This window comes from Phalaenopsis equestris, unplaced genomic scaffold (genome assembly GCF_001263595.1).
Source record: "Phalaenopsis equestris unplaced genomic scaffold, ASM126359v1 Scaffold000212, whole genome shotgun sequence".
Lineage (NCBI taxonomy): Eukaryota > Viridiplantae > Streptophyta > Magnoliopsida > Asparagales > Orchidaceae > Phalaenopsis > Phalaenopsis equestris.
The window spans coordinates 661,188-675,586 of record NW_018164654.1 but is presented as its reverse complement, the minus strand read 5'-3'; the positions used below and the strand labels follow the sequence as shown (position 1 = coordinate 675,586).

At 35.0% G+C, this 14,399-nt stretch overlaps 1 protein-coding gene across 1 annotated transcript in view; it reads left to right on the top strand.

Moving 5' to 3' along the window:
* LOC110023123 (protein NRT1/ PTR FAMILY 3.1) overlaps positions 1 to 9,018 on the top strand; it is a gene marked incomplete at its 5' end in the record, with an annotated part of 9,402 nt that extends 384 nt beyond the window's left edge. The window contains 2 exon segments of the mRNA XM_020722375.1: positions 6 to 153; positions 7,763 to 9,018. Coding sequence (XP_020578034.1) covers positions 6 to 153; positions 7,763 to 8,603 — 989 coding nt within the window.
* Positions 9,019 to 14,399: the final 5,381 nt, after the last annotated feature.

Sequence of the window (14,399 nt, the reverse complement as noted above, 5' to 3'; positions counted from 1 at the left end):
GAGTGCGTTCACGAGGTTGGCACAGGTGGTGGCGGCGGCGGTGAGGAAGAGGAGGTTGGAGGTGGGGAGGGAGCCGGGATTGCTTTATGAGAACGATGAGATTGATAAGGGGATTTCAATGGCGGGGAAGCTGAGCCACACCAGTAGCTTGAGGCGAGTTTTTCTACTCTTACATAAGAATTGTTAATTGTGGTATGTATGCACATTTTTTATTTTACATATATACCACATATCTAACACCTAAACATTCATATTTACATGCATGCCACTCAAATCTTTTACATCACATAAAAAAAATATCATCAATACTATCCTCTTAGAGGTGAAACATACGTTTTAAGATAATCATTGACACGAATTTTGATGTAATTTTTTCTATCAATTAATATTCAAACTTCGATAAAATGTCACATAAAGTTTCAATTTCAACAAACTTACAGTCAAACTGACCAGCTCTATGAGACGAAACAATTGGTCGAGCATAACTAAGCAAATGTTTACTTGGGTTTGGACTTGTTTGCTAGATTTCAACTCGAGCTCATCAAATATTATTGGTCAACTTAGATTAGCATAAAATTATAAGTGTATAAGCTTGGTATGAAATCGCTCTGTCTTATCACATAAGACTTATTGGGCTTATTAACAAACAACAATATGGGCAATAACTTATTGAACTTAAAAGTAAAATTTTAATTGAATAAAGTATATGAATAAAATCAAGCCTCTAACAAGCATAAATAATTATCTTATCTTCACTAACAAAAATAATTTAATAAAAAAATGAACTAAGCACCATAAAAGCATATATTAAATTCAGCATGTACATCTATCATTTTAGTATTTATAAACATGTTTAAATTTATTTATGTATGGGAATTTCATAATTAAATTATATCTTGTTGGATTGAAACCATCTGTGGAAGTGGTTTAATTGAGCTCACTCGGCTAAGTGATCGAATCGAGCTCACCTGTCAAAGTGATTGGATTTGTTCAACTTGCTGAAGCTACTAAACTAGTCCCATCCGTCGAAGTAATGGATTCAACTCTTGCTTTGTCTTCCTTGAGAAAAGCCTCAAATCTATTCCAATAAAGACTGAAATTCGAGGTCATTAGGGCCACCTTGGACACCCGTTGTCTCTCATTTAAGGACGCAGCCCAACACCGGGATTTCAATCCCATCATCTAAAAGAATAGTCATCATAGCGACACTTTCTGACATTAGCCGACAATATGTCAAGACCTCGACTTCACTTTCCTAAGAAGATGTCGGGAGAAGGTTATACTACTGAGATGAGATTAGTTTATATATGAAGGACATTAATCTTGCAATATATATGTAGGATAATGAGATGAAAAATATATTTTTTCTCTGGGGAAAAAATTCATTTTACATCCCATTATTGCTCCACTGATTAAAAAGATTCTCAATGGATAAAATAAGGTGAGTATAGTAACACGTTGTCACGCTTCCTACTGCACAATTTGACCGTCTATGGAGGCTGACGTGCCCAGGACTGAACCTATGGAATCTCATCCATGGTGACAAGCACACTTATCTTCCAGCTTGAATTTGGGTAGTCTAATAATTTTTTTTATTTGTGGTTTTTAAAACTTTAAGCTAATTTAATAATAATTACTGAATAATTTATAATTAATGTGTGTAAGTTTTTATCTCTATCTTATGCTAGGGCTCACAATCACTGAGCAATAATTGGTTTATCAAGTAAAGTGTCGAAATAGTCTCGTGATTATCCATATGTTTTTATTTTAATCTCAATATTTATAAAAGTGTCAAATTAGTCTGCAAACTCTACAAACTCTTTAAACTGGGTCTGAAGAGTCGTCCGTGAGATTGAAATTAACTCATATGTAATCTCCCTTGGCATAGTGATTGAGAGTTTTGTTGTCAACAAAAAGATCTTGGGTTCAAAGTGAATATAATGTATGTGTGTTTGAGGTTAAATTCACTCAAAATTCAAAAAAATATCCTAATCATTGTTGGGAAAGGGTGCACTAAACTTAATGACAAATATGTTGTGATTGGTTGCAATGAATTATTTGTGGTGTTCGACGACGACTTTTGGTGGCTGGCGATGAACTTTGGTGGTTGGAGACAGCTGCAGTTACTCCAAGAGTTAAGTTGTAGTACTTATCTGACTTTCTTCTCTCTTCCTGCCCCCTTCAAGCGAAGGATGTGAGCTAATTATAATTATTGAGAGGGGCATTTTGATAAAATTTTCTAGTCTCCCAAAACATTCCACTGAACCGCCTCTTTAATTCCCTTGATTATAGGTAATTTTTTTAATATTCAAGTGCTTAACGACAATAAAATTGTATGTTCCTGGGCTCGTTGGATTTTTATTGTCAAGACGCTCGTTTTGACTATAAGAATGCCAAATTTTAATATTGTTTGACCTATCAATTGATGCATCAAAACATTTAAATGTTCAACCTAGGCTGTTTTGAAGTTGAATTGGACCACTTTCAATGTCATTTGCTTTGGCTTGAAAGATGCTCAATTTGACTATAAATTTGATTAAATTGGGGCCCACATGATCTTGAATTTGATCTTGAATTTGAATTGGAATGTTTTTTTTTTGCTCTAAATGCTTCAATTTTCAAGCTTAATGATTAAAATTTATTGATGACACAACAATTGCCCCTATTTTTGAATGTCAAAGCTTATGCCGTTCAAAAATACTAATTATCGGTAAGTCTCCATTATAGTTTTAGACATTATAAAAATCTGTAGGTTGACTGTAACAAAAGCTATGGCATTTCAAATTATCTAAATTTACTGATAGATTTTTCATTTTCTGAAAATGCAAAAATTGAGTAGGAATGCAAAAATAAAAAAAAAAGAAAGCAAAATAAGCACTTTTAGAAAAATGCTTAGTCAAATTGTTGTTGTCACTGTTGGCAGCAGTTGGCGTCTAAGCGCATGTGCATGTATGCTCGGGTGCACATATAAGTGTGTGTGAAAAACTGAGCACAAAAGTGTGCTTGAGAAAGTAGATGGGCTCGCAGGATAGTCTGAGCTCTAGCTGAGGCATAGTGAGTTGCGTGGGGAGTGCACGAATGCATCGGTGGCCGCGCAATTGCGCATGTGCACTGACGTGCTCGTCGGTGCACGCAGGTGTGGGTGCCGACATTTGTGCACGGGCGGAACGATTCACAAATCGTTCCTGCACAGTAGTGCGCACTTGCAAGCTCGTAGCTTTGTTAGCGGAGCTGACCTTCAAACTTTGAAAATTTTTCTCCCTTTTTCCTAAATCTCAACTATAAATATTCCTCTCGAGAATGACAGAAGCCACATATCTCCTGTAAAGGCTCTAGTTGCCTTGCTTATTGTAGCGGTTGCCTAATTTCTTGAGGCTATTGTTGCTTACCCATAATGAGACGATTGTTACACATCTAAATTTATTGCCTATGTAAATTGAGACAGTTGTTGCCTACATAAATTAGAGCAATTATGATCTATCCAAATTCAGACAACTATTGTCTACTCAAACTCAAACAATTGTTTGATTATTTTTAGGCTACCATTCTTCATAAATAAGGTAATCAAGACCCATAATGACAAAATTTTGTTATTTTTTTGAAAATTGAGTTAATCATATTGTCTCCTTTGTACCTATTTGATCTTCAACTTCATACTACTCATATCTGTGATATCAATAGCTTTGAGAAAGTAGAAGCTTTTTGTTTAAAGTTATAGATGTTGGATTTGATGCCATTAAAATGGACTATAGTTGAGACATATTTTTCTTTTTTGTTATAACCTTCATTGAGAGAAAAATGATCCGATGAAAGTTAAAGAGAACTTTGAAGGTCATAGAAGATTTTAAAAATTATTTTTAGATGATTATTTAGGCTCTTGAATAAGTAAATACATTCGAATGAAGTTAACACATGTTATTTATATGAATAAATATTATGTATCTTTTTAGGTTGCTGCCTTTTAAGATTTTAAAATATACTAATACTTTTTTATTTTTATAGTTTTTTGAGATTTTTGAATGTATTTGTTTCATCTAAGACTTATAACCTTCCGAGATTTTTATAGAATACATGTACCTTACGTGGCTTATAGTTTTTTGAGATTTTTTTAGTATACATTTATCTTCTTAGACTTATAGCCTTCTAAATTTTTTAACTTACATGTAACTTCTAAGACTTCTAACATTATGAGATTTTTGTGCGTATATCCTATCAACCACTTACTCTCATAAAGTTTTTTTGGTGAGAACCATGTGCACTACTAGCTTCCCATCGAGGCTACCTCAGAGACGTGTCTTGCAGGGGTATGAGTGGAAATCTTGTCTGCCATTTATCCTTAAGAGATCTTTCTAGTGAGAATTGTATTCACTATTAGCTTCCCATCAAGATTACCTCATGTGCATGTATTCCAAAGATATAAGTGGATATTGTGTCCGCCACTTGCCCTCAATGGGATTTTCTACAAATGATTGTGTCTATTACTAGCTTTCTATCAAGACTATCTTATAAACATATTATATACGTGGATTGTGTCGTCTACCTACCCTCAATGAGTCTTTCTAGTAAGGAATGTGTCCACTACTTGTTTCCTATCGAGATTATCTGATGAGTATGTCTTTCAGAGGTATACATGGCGACTGTGTCTGTCACATTTCCTCAATGAGTATTATAATAAATAATATTATTTATAAAAGATGTTCATTGATAATAAAAAAAGTTACTTGAATGATATATACTTGCATCTAATAACAAAAACAAAAGAAAAATTCTTATAAGAAATAAAGTTAGAAATTTCCATGATAAGATCCTTCAACATATGAGAGCAAATAATTTTCTAAAGAGATAAGAATATGTTATAGTTGTACTCTTTGTTAAGTTATTCTAATAAATTCTTTTTCATGACTCTTCTAATCTTCTCTGCATTATTCTTATAAGTAATGAACCAGGTGATATTAGCATATCAACGATCGATTTCCTATATTAAGTGGATGTATCTTTCAATTGAATACCATTTTGAACGGTGAGAATGATAATATTGAGATTTGTCCAACCGTTTTGATTTTTTAGTTGCCTTGACTACTTAAGGTATTTAAAATTTTGAATCTCTGTTAAAATATCATTTTTGAATATGTTCGGTGGAATATTATTTGATGTCTCATATTAATTTTGATTGAAATTTTTTTTTTCATATATTGACTTTTCTTGTTTCCTTCTTTAAGAGATTTATATAATTTCTACAAGAGTGTGTTTGTGTTTGCCAAAAGATTGTTCAAATTGTCTTCGAATGGTATTTATAACTTCATTAGCAGTGATTTGAGACTAAGTGCAATGAATGAGGTCAGTATATGAGTGAACTAGTTAATACATTAATGATGAGTAGAAGGGCCTAAGACATCTGCCTAGAAAGACGCTCCTTAATAACTCTGGATCCATTCTTAGAATTTGATGAGCCATAAATGACTCTCCTTAAATGAATCTCATTTTGACAAATTTTAGAAAAATTAAAGGAGTTTTTTAATCCTCTATTTTGCTATAAATTATTGCACAAAGAGTTTGATAAGTTGATCAAAGCTATGAATAGTCTCTCGGGAGTGAATAGAACTAAGCACTCGCCTAACCTTTGAGGTTGATAAGAAAAACATGATAGAAGGGTGAATTAATGCCCGTTATATATGGATGATGTTTCTATAATGGTCAATGTTTTCATATGAGTTTAATACCTCGTCATAAGTGTCTATATTTGGAAGGTTGAACTGGACTAGAATAGGTGTTGGATGACTATATTAGCCAAAGGCGATGACACTTGGGAACTAAGATGAGTAAGAAAATGATTTCTACTCTTAAAGAGAATTCTTCTTGAACAATAATTTTTAGTTCATCATGAATTACATGATAGGGTCGCGCTAAGTTCTCTAAGTGTGTTGGTGGATGACAATTTTGTCTGGTTGTATGAGATAAATATGTGAAACTAGAAATATTCATAAAGTAAGTTTCTTTATTGAGGAAGAACTCATGTACGAGAGGGGATTGTTGAAGGTGCGTTCTCTGTTTAGATGTTCCTAATTGGTGACTGAACTTGGGATAAAAGAACCTCACCCATTTGTGCTAATAATGGTTGTTGAGCTTCACATAGAAGTTGAAGAATCTCATTTTGAGATTATTTCATTCTTTGCATTCAGTCTTCTAGGGGAAAAGAAGAGACATCTTCACCAACAAGACAATGCCCATCGAGGAAAATATGTAGAGGCTTGTCATTTTGACTACGAGATTGTTTCCTGAAATGGTTGGTATGAAAGCAAGAGGTTTCACTGTTTCAAGTACAGTGCTTCTTAGCCATTGAAAGAGTGCTCACACTTTTATAAGGATAAGATTTTGCTTTCTGTAGATGACGCCAAACTATTGCGTACTAGAAAATTCATTGTGGTAGTGTAATAATTTATCGTCTCAGCGTCACACAAAGATCTAGCACACAAAATAAAAAAATTGTGAAAGGAGACACCATGAATTTTTACATGGAAAAACCCTAAAATTGAAAAACACCGTAGTGCCCGAACCCGTTAAAGTAAAAAAGCACTAGAAAATTGAATGTAAATATGCTAACTCTTCTCATGTATAATGGAAAATGGGATGATAAGATGTTGTTGGAGGTTACAGTAGCAGCAGTTGGCTTAACAAGCTATAGTTAGTTGTTATAATGGTTGTAATTGGTTGTATCAAATTAATGGTGGTGGTCGACAATGATCTTCAGTGGTTGTCGACAACCATCGTGACTTCAAGTGTTAAATTTTAATACTCATCCCACTCTCTTCTCTCTTCAACCTCTTTCAACTAAAGAATGAGGCTTGTTAGTAGTTTTTGAGATGTGCATTTTGGTAAATATAACCAATGTCTCAAAACACTCCATTAGATGGTTTAAATATCTTGATTACATTTTATATTTTTAACGTTTCAGTACTTTAATGATATCATAATTAAATGATTTTGGGCTCGTTGGATTCCTCTCGTCGAGACACTCGATTTGACCATAACCATACAAATCATTTAGTCTTCAAACATATGTGCCAAAATCACTAAGTGTTTGAACTGGGCTATTTCGAACTCGGAACCAATCACTTTCAGTGTCATTGGATTCATCTTGTCAATATACTTAGTTTGACTATAAATTTATTAAAATCAGTGCTCAAATGATTTTGAATTTGAATTTAGAATGTTACTAACTCAAAATGCTTCGAGATTCATGCTTGATGATAAAATTTTTTTGATAAACAACACTGCTCTCATTATTCTAATTGAAATCTTAATTAGCTTTAAAACTCTATAAAATAGTTTGAGGTGAATCAAATCTCCATGACTAGGAAATTTTTATTGCACTCATCTTAAAATAAGTTTAAAAGTTTACCCTTAACATAAATATAAGAAGAGATTGTCCAAATTATATTTTCAGTAAATGTATCATAAAAACAAATATTGCAATGATATATGCCCAATGACACTAGAAATGCTTTTACAAATGGAACCAAATCAATTACACAAACTAGTTTGAAGTTCTACACCACTTTTTGAAAATAAAATTGTCTTCAAACCTAATTTCATTAAGACACTTAAATATACATATTTTATATATGTTTATGTAAATTCTTCAAAATAAAATAAATCGTAATTTATTGAAAAATTTACATAAATACCACAAAATTATAAAATTTTTCTGAGCACTTTTCCCCCCCACTAACAGCTAGCTAATGATCGAAGCAATTACCTGCAGATTCCTGGACAAAGCTGCCATCCTCACCGAACAAGACAAGCTAACCCCCAACACCTACAGCCATCCCAATCTCTGGCATCTCAGCACAGTCCACCGAGTCGAAGAACTCAAATCCCTAATCCGCATGGCCCCAATTTGGGCCGCCGGAATCCTCGCCATCACCGCCGCCGCCCAACAGAACACCTTCTCCCTCCAACAAGCCCGCACGATGAACCGCCGAATCTCCCCTTCCTCCTCCTTCCAAATCCCTCCCGGCTCCATGACCCTCTTCACCATGCTCTCCATGCTCCTCACCATCTCCCTCTACGACCGCCTCCTCGTCCCCTTAGCCCGCCGATTCACCGGCCTCCCCCGCGGGATCTCATTCCTCCTCCGCATGGGCATCGGATTCGCCATCTCCGCATCGGCCACCCTCATCGCCGGCTTCGTCGAGCTTCATCGGCGCCGGAAATCGGCGGATCCTATAAGCGTGTTCTGGCTGGTGCCGCAGTACGGGTTATTCGGGGCGTCGGAAGCGTTCACATCGATCGGACATTTGGAGTTCTTTTACGATCAGTCGCCGGAGAGCATGAGGAGCACGGCGGCGGCTTTGTTTTGGCTGTCGATATCGGCGGGGAGCTATGGGAGCACGGTGTTGGTGGGGGCGGTGCATCGGTATACGGATTGGTTGGTGGATGATTTGAACAAGGGGAGATTGGAGTATTTGTATTGGATTATAACGGGTTTGCAGGTGCTGAATTTGGGGTATTATGTTCTCTGTGCGAGGTTTTATGTGTACAAGCCGTTGCGAGTTGAGGATGATGGAGGTGGAAGAAGGGGGGAGGGGATGATGGGTTCCTAGGAGTTCACATCTTAATTGGTTAGGATTGATGTTCTTTGTGAAGAAATATTTCGTCCAGACGGCCAATCACTAACGGCTAAATCGCTATACACGTCATTGGCGAGCGACGTGGCCGCCGGTAGTTGGCCGTCCGTGCGGACGTCCAACATAATATTTTATTTACTCTTTCTATGTATCATATATGTCTGGACGTAGATCTGAATGAGCCATCGTGCAATTCAATGCGTGGTTGCATCTGAACCGTCATTCAGACACGTGACGCCGTAATATTTTACCCTTTGTATGATTTATAATCATTTTTGTCTTTAAGAATGTATATGTTCTTTAATATTTGAATTTATTGTAATTCAATTTTTTCTTAAAATATGTAAGATAATGTAGAAGATTAGGGTGTAAGAGATGAGCTTAAATGAGTCCGAAGTTTTTTTTGTGTTCAGCTTGTTTAATTTTTTTTTATATTTTTTTTTGTTTGATATGGGGTTGTGATAAAATTTTCTCTTGAATAGCCGGATTGGGTTTGATTTAAATTTGTTTATTCAAATTAACTCTTTTTTTTTGCTCTAATGTAGCCGAATAATTTTAAATATGAGACATTGTTTAAGCTCGTGTTTGATTTGAGCTCGTACTTGATTTATATAATATAAAAATAATATAAATAAATATTATTATTTAAATCATTTAATTATTTTGAACCGAACACAAATGAACGAACATTTGTTCGTGTTCAATTTGTCCATAAATTGAGTTCAAAAAAATTGTTAGTGTTTCGACTCACTTGCCTAACGAATGAATTGAAAACGAGCTAGTTAATGAGTCGAATATGAGTTGTTCACGGATGAGGAGCTTTCTTTGACAGTTCAACATATAAAGAAACGATTGTCCAACACTTGAGGGAGTATAACATGTCCTGGTGGGCCCCTTACAAAATGACCACTCACTAGAAGCCCTACTGTCAAGTACCAACTATTTAACACAAGTTGCACTAATTACTAAGTATCAGCTGTCGAGCACCAGCTATCAATCACTAGATTAATGTCGGAGGTCGTTGGTCAGTAGTGATATGCGGTGATGGGTAGCGGTGGTATCTGGTGGCCGATAAGTGATAGTCAATGGAGGTAGGCGGTTACAGAGTATGATATTTATTATAGAGTTTTCAATACACGTGTTAGACACAAAAATAGCCATATTTAAAATACAATGGTGGCAAACAAGGGTGTTCGGCGGTGTTGATGGTCGGTTATGACAATTGGCGGTGGTTGACGGTAGCAAAAGAATGATGTTCAACAGTGATCATCTACTACGGAAGTCATTAGTTATCGTCGAGTCTTCAATATAAGTATTAAACACAATAGTCGCATTTGAAATACAACTGTTGCAAATAGGGGTTATCGTTGAGGGCAAGTAGTGAAGGCCACAATTGTTGATGATGTCGATGGTGGTGGTTGGAGATTGTCGATAGTTAAGGAAGCCAGTGGTTATCATTCGGTCTTCAATATATGTGTTAGATGCCACAACTATATTTGGAATAAAACAGTTGCAAGCAGAGGTCACCTGCTACCAGTGGTTCACGACAGCGGGTGGTGACGACTCACGATGGTCGACTGTGGTCAAAGGGCAATGGTCGATGGTGGTCAACAGTTACAAAAGCCAGTGGTAATCACATGGCATTCTCTCCAAATATACTCTATAATTCCTCTTTATATCTTCACTTTCCTCAAGTGAAGAGATGAGACCTATTTACAACCTTTTACGTAGCTATATTTTAGTATTTTGGCTCATAATTTCTCTAACCACCCAATCATATCATCCCTATTGATCCCCATTAATCATATATGATTGTTTAATGATTTAAATTTCTTAATGAATTCAAAATTTAGCAATATTGTGTTGGTTTGATTCATCTTGTCAAAATGCTCGATTGAATTATAAATATGTAAAATTTAGAGTTCATTTGACATCTAAAATATGGTCCCAAACCTTCAATTGTGCTTCAAGAACTTAATCTAGGCTTGAATAAATTCAGAGTCAACCAATTTTGATATAAGTGGGTTCTTCTTGTCGATATAGTCCATGTGACTAAAAACTTGCTGAAATCATGGCTTAAATGTTCTTGAATTTCAATCTAAGAGATTCATTATAAGATATGCTTCACGATCCATACTTGATAAAAATTTGCTGATGAATTTGATTGCAATCAATATATTCATAATTGAAGAAGTTTTTGAAGAATTTTGTAGGGATTCATTAAATCGTGCCAAATAGTACACAATCACCAATAGTTTACAATAGATTTAATAAATTAGTGACCTAATAAATTTAAATTTTAGTCCAACTTTCTAACCTTTGACTTCTAAACTTGTATGAAGATAAGTGAGTGAGATCAAGGGTCTGTTTGGGGCAGTTGCGACTTCTTAATAAGCTGCTACGCAAAAGTTGTGGCAATAAGCTGTTGTGCGGAAGCTGCTGTGGATAAGCTGGTATTTTGTTTATTTTTAATCATTTGAAAATAACAGTGCTACAATTGTTTATAGACAAATGACCTTTCTGCCTATGTATTGCAATGGTGTTTACAACAGAACAGTTCATGCCAGTATATTCCAAACTTGAAAGTAAATATCCAGTGCAACACATTACAAAATAAAAATAAACACGTCACTAAACAATGAGTAGCATGACTACCAAAATTAAGAAAATGACTTAAAATAATAATTAATAATATGACAACATTATTTTTAAAATGCAGGCAGTGTATTTCACGAGATAAGTCATTCTCTAAGGAAACTCTCCATACACAATCACTCTCGGTGGTGGAATTTTCCGGCCCATCTACCAACCTAAAATAGTCACAATTTTCTGTGATTCTCCTTGGGCATTTGTAAAACTGTCTCTCATAGTTATGTGGTTGCCGAGAAGTAAGTAGGGAACATTGTTGTCCACAGTAACAGTGTAATCATCTAGAGGTATTAGAAATCCTTAAGCTCATCTCTCCTGAAGGCTTAAAAACATACCATTAGATATAACACAACTAAAAATTAATAACATAAGGAATTAATTAATGTTTTGTGCAGTTGTGAAGTCTCAAAGAACTTAACATATAAACCAACGAATCTGTCACTATAATAAAACAACATAACTTATAAAAAGTGGTTCTTAGTTGTCTTTAACCCATGTAATGCCGAGCTCAGATGAACTTCAAACAAAAAGCATCACACTAACCACCACCACCTCACCCACACATCCAAATCCACACACTAACCTCCCTATACCACCACCTCCACCTCTACAACCACACACCAAATACCCTACGCCACCAACTGTATATCCTTCAAGAAAAACACATCCAACTCCACATCCACCACATCAGTACCACAATCCAAAATTAACCCAAGGTAAGGTGATTGAGCAAATGGAAAACCATAATCCACCATTAACCAAAAGGCGACCCTTTGCATGTATTTTCACTCTATATCAAGAGCATAAAAGAGAAAACATAAAACGAAAATCAAACATCAATCGAAAACCTTAATCCTTTTATTAATGGGTCAAAAGCATATTGCCTGATTCTTAACCCTTATAATCATAAGAATCACACAATCTTTGAATCAACAAGAACTAATTAATTCAAACATGAACTAATTATTCTAATTAATCCAACTCGAACGCGTCTAACCCAAACATGAATAATAATTCGATCAATTTCAGGTTATTTGTATCAACTCAAGCCCAACCCAAGAAAAAAAAGAAAAAAAAAATCATGTTTGACCCAAATCGAACTCAAAAAACATTCTGGCAACCCAAATCTAATTTTTTTTCAACCAAATTTGGATCGAATCATAGTCGAGTCACATACATAAATGAATCTCCATCAATATTATAGCTGGATCTCTAACAAGTTCCAGTCCAAATTGTTTCTGCAACTACTTCTTTGAGCAACATGCTATCTTATAAACTCTTTTCAGACTTGGACTTCTCTGAAGCTGGTAAGAGAGACAAAGAACACTTGTTAGAAAAGATAAGTTAATCATCTTAAAGTTAAGCTTTACTTAGAATAAGCAAGACCAAAATTATGAATGCATGTTCACTAATCTACAGCTCGATCATGGAGATACATGATAGCTCGGCAAACCAAATATTGTCATTAGCAAAGTCGGTAGCCTGCCTACTTAGACTAATATGTACTGTCAATCATTATAACGTCTAGCCAATAATATGGTATAGTCAGCATCACCATAAATCAATGTACAGGGGTTCAGACTTGAGTTTCAGGATATAGTCTATCTTATGTACAGAATTCCATTGCACATTATTTGTACTCAAATCGTTCAAGTAATCTTCAATGTACGAATTAAACCATTCTAATTGGTTCAAACCCAGTGATTTTGTTTTGCTTTTTATGAGTTTCACATGAGAATGAAGATAACATCTATGAAATTCATATTTTCTATATATATGTTAAATTTTTGCGTAAAAATATGACTTTGATTCTCGCCCTGTTCCGTGGATATTTAAGCTTGCATGTCATAAATAAAATTGCAGTGTTGAATCCTAGATTGTTTCTTTGTGAATAAATGTTCAGAGTTAGAGTCGAGTGAAGGAGAGAAAAAAAAGTAGAATGAGTCAAGACATTACTGTCCAGGGAGCCAGGGGAGAGCCCAAATGGCATGCCTCCTCTTTGCTCGTTCTTTTGTCTCTTATTTATAGAAATGTGTTTTGTACAATTATAGAAATGAGAGAACGATTATGGAAACCGTTCTTAATATAATTAATGCTTTGATTAATTATATGGACTTTTTATCATATCTATGTTATAGTGTGAAGTATAAAATGACGATAATTGACCGGTTGACTTGCTTGACTCTGGCAGGTTGAGACGACCGACTGAGTGGCGACATTGTTTTGTGTTGGTAGACTGAGGCATCCGATAGAGTATTCTCGATTGTCATGGTGAAAAGTGGGTTTGTCGATTAGCCGTGGTCGAAGGTTCTCGCCTGCGCCCTAGTCAATCGGTCGGTTGACGGGTCGATTTGTTTCGTCAGGTGAGTCGTGGCTCGTCTGACATTTGGCTCAAGTCTTACATAGCTTGTGTCTTTGTCTGCCTAGTCGATTCATCGCCTCGGCTGGATATTCTCTTTCGCAAGGTCTTGTGCAGATTTATTCGTTACATATGCGAGATATCTGATGAGACTCGCTGTCGGGATGATTTGCACCTCACTATGGCAAATCTTATCGCTATCGAGCGGGAAAACATCTCCAGATCTTTGACCTATCCCGGTTTTAGAAACGCGGTTTCTCATGCTTTGCGTTAAATTATCGATCGATCGCTTACCTCAGAGGGAAGCTTTTAACTCCTGGTCGTTCATTGTTTTTTTTTTGAGATTCATGTCGATAGTTCTAGTGTATACATATATAATTTTCTTATTATCATCAAATAATTACTGAATATCTTATAGGTAACTCATTTGCTTGAAGTTAACACTGTAAATTAAAATTTTAGGCTAATAAATTAAAGTCAATGGTTGTGTATTAATATTTTAAAAAACTTGGTTTATTTATTTATTTATTTTCTTTGCGCAATTTTTCTCCTTTTCACAATATTAAATTTTTAATATATAAAAATCCTAAGACCTTTATTTTAATTTTTTTTTTATTTGGAGCAATTTACATTTCATTTTTCTTTAGATTAACGTTGAGCATTGCATCCACTCAGGCGCTAAGAGTGAAACTTAAAATAAAAATGCAAAAATTTCTTTTTGAACATAAATTTATCACATCAAAATATTATAAATATAAATAAAA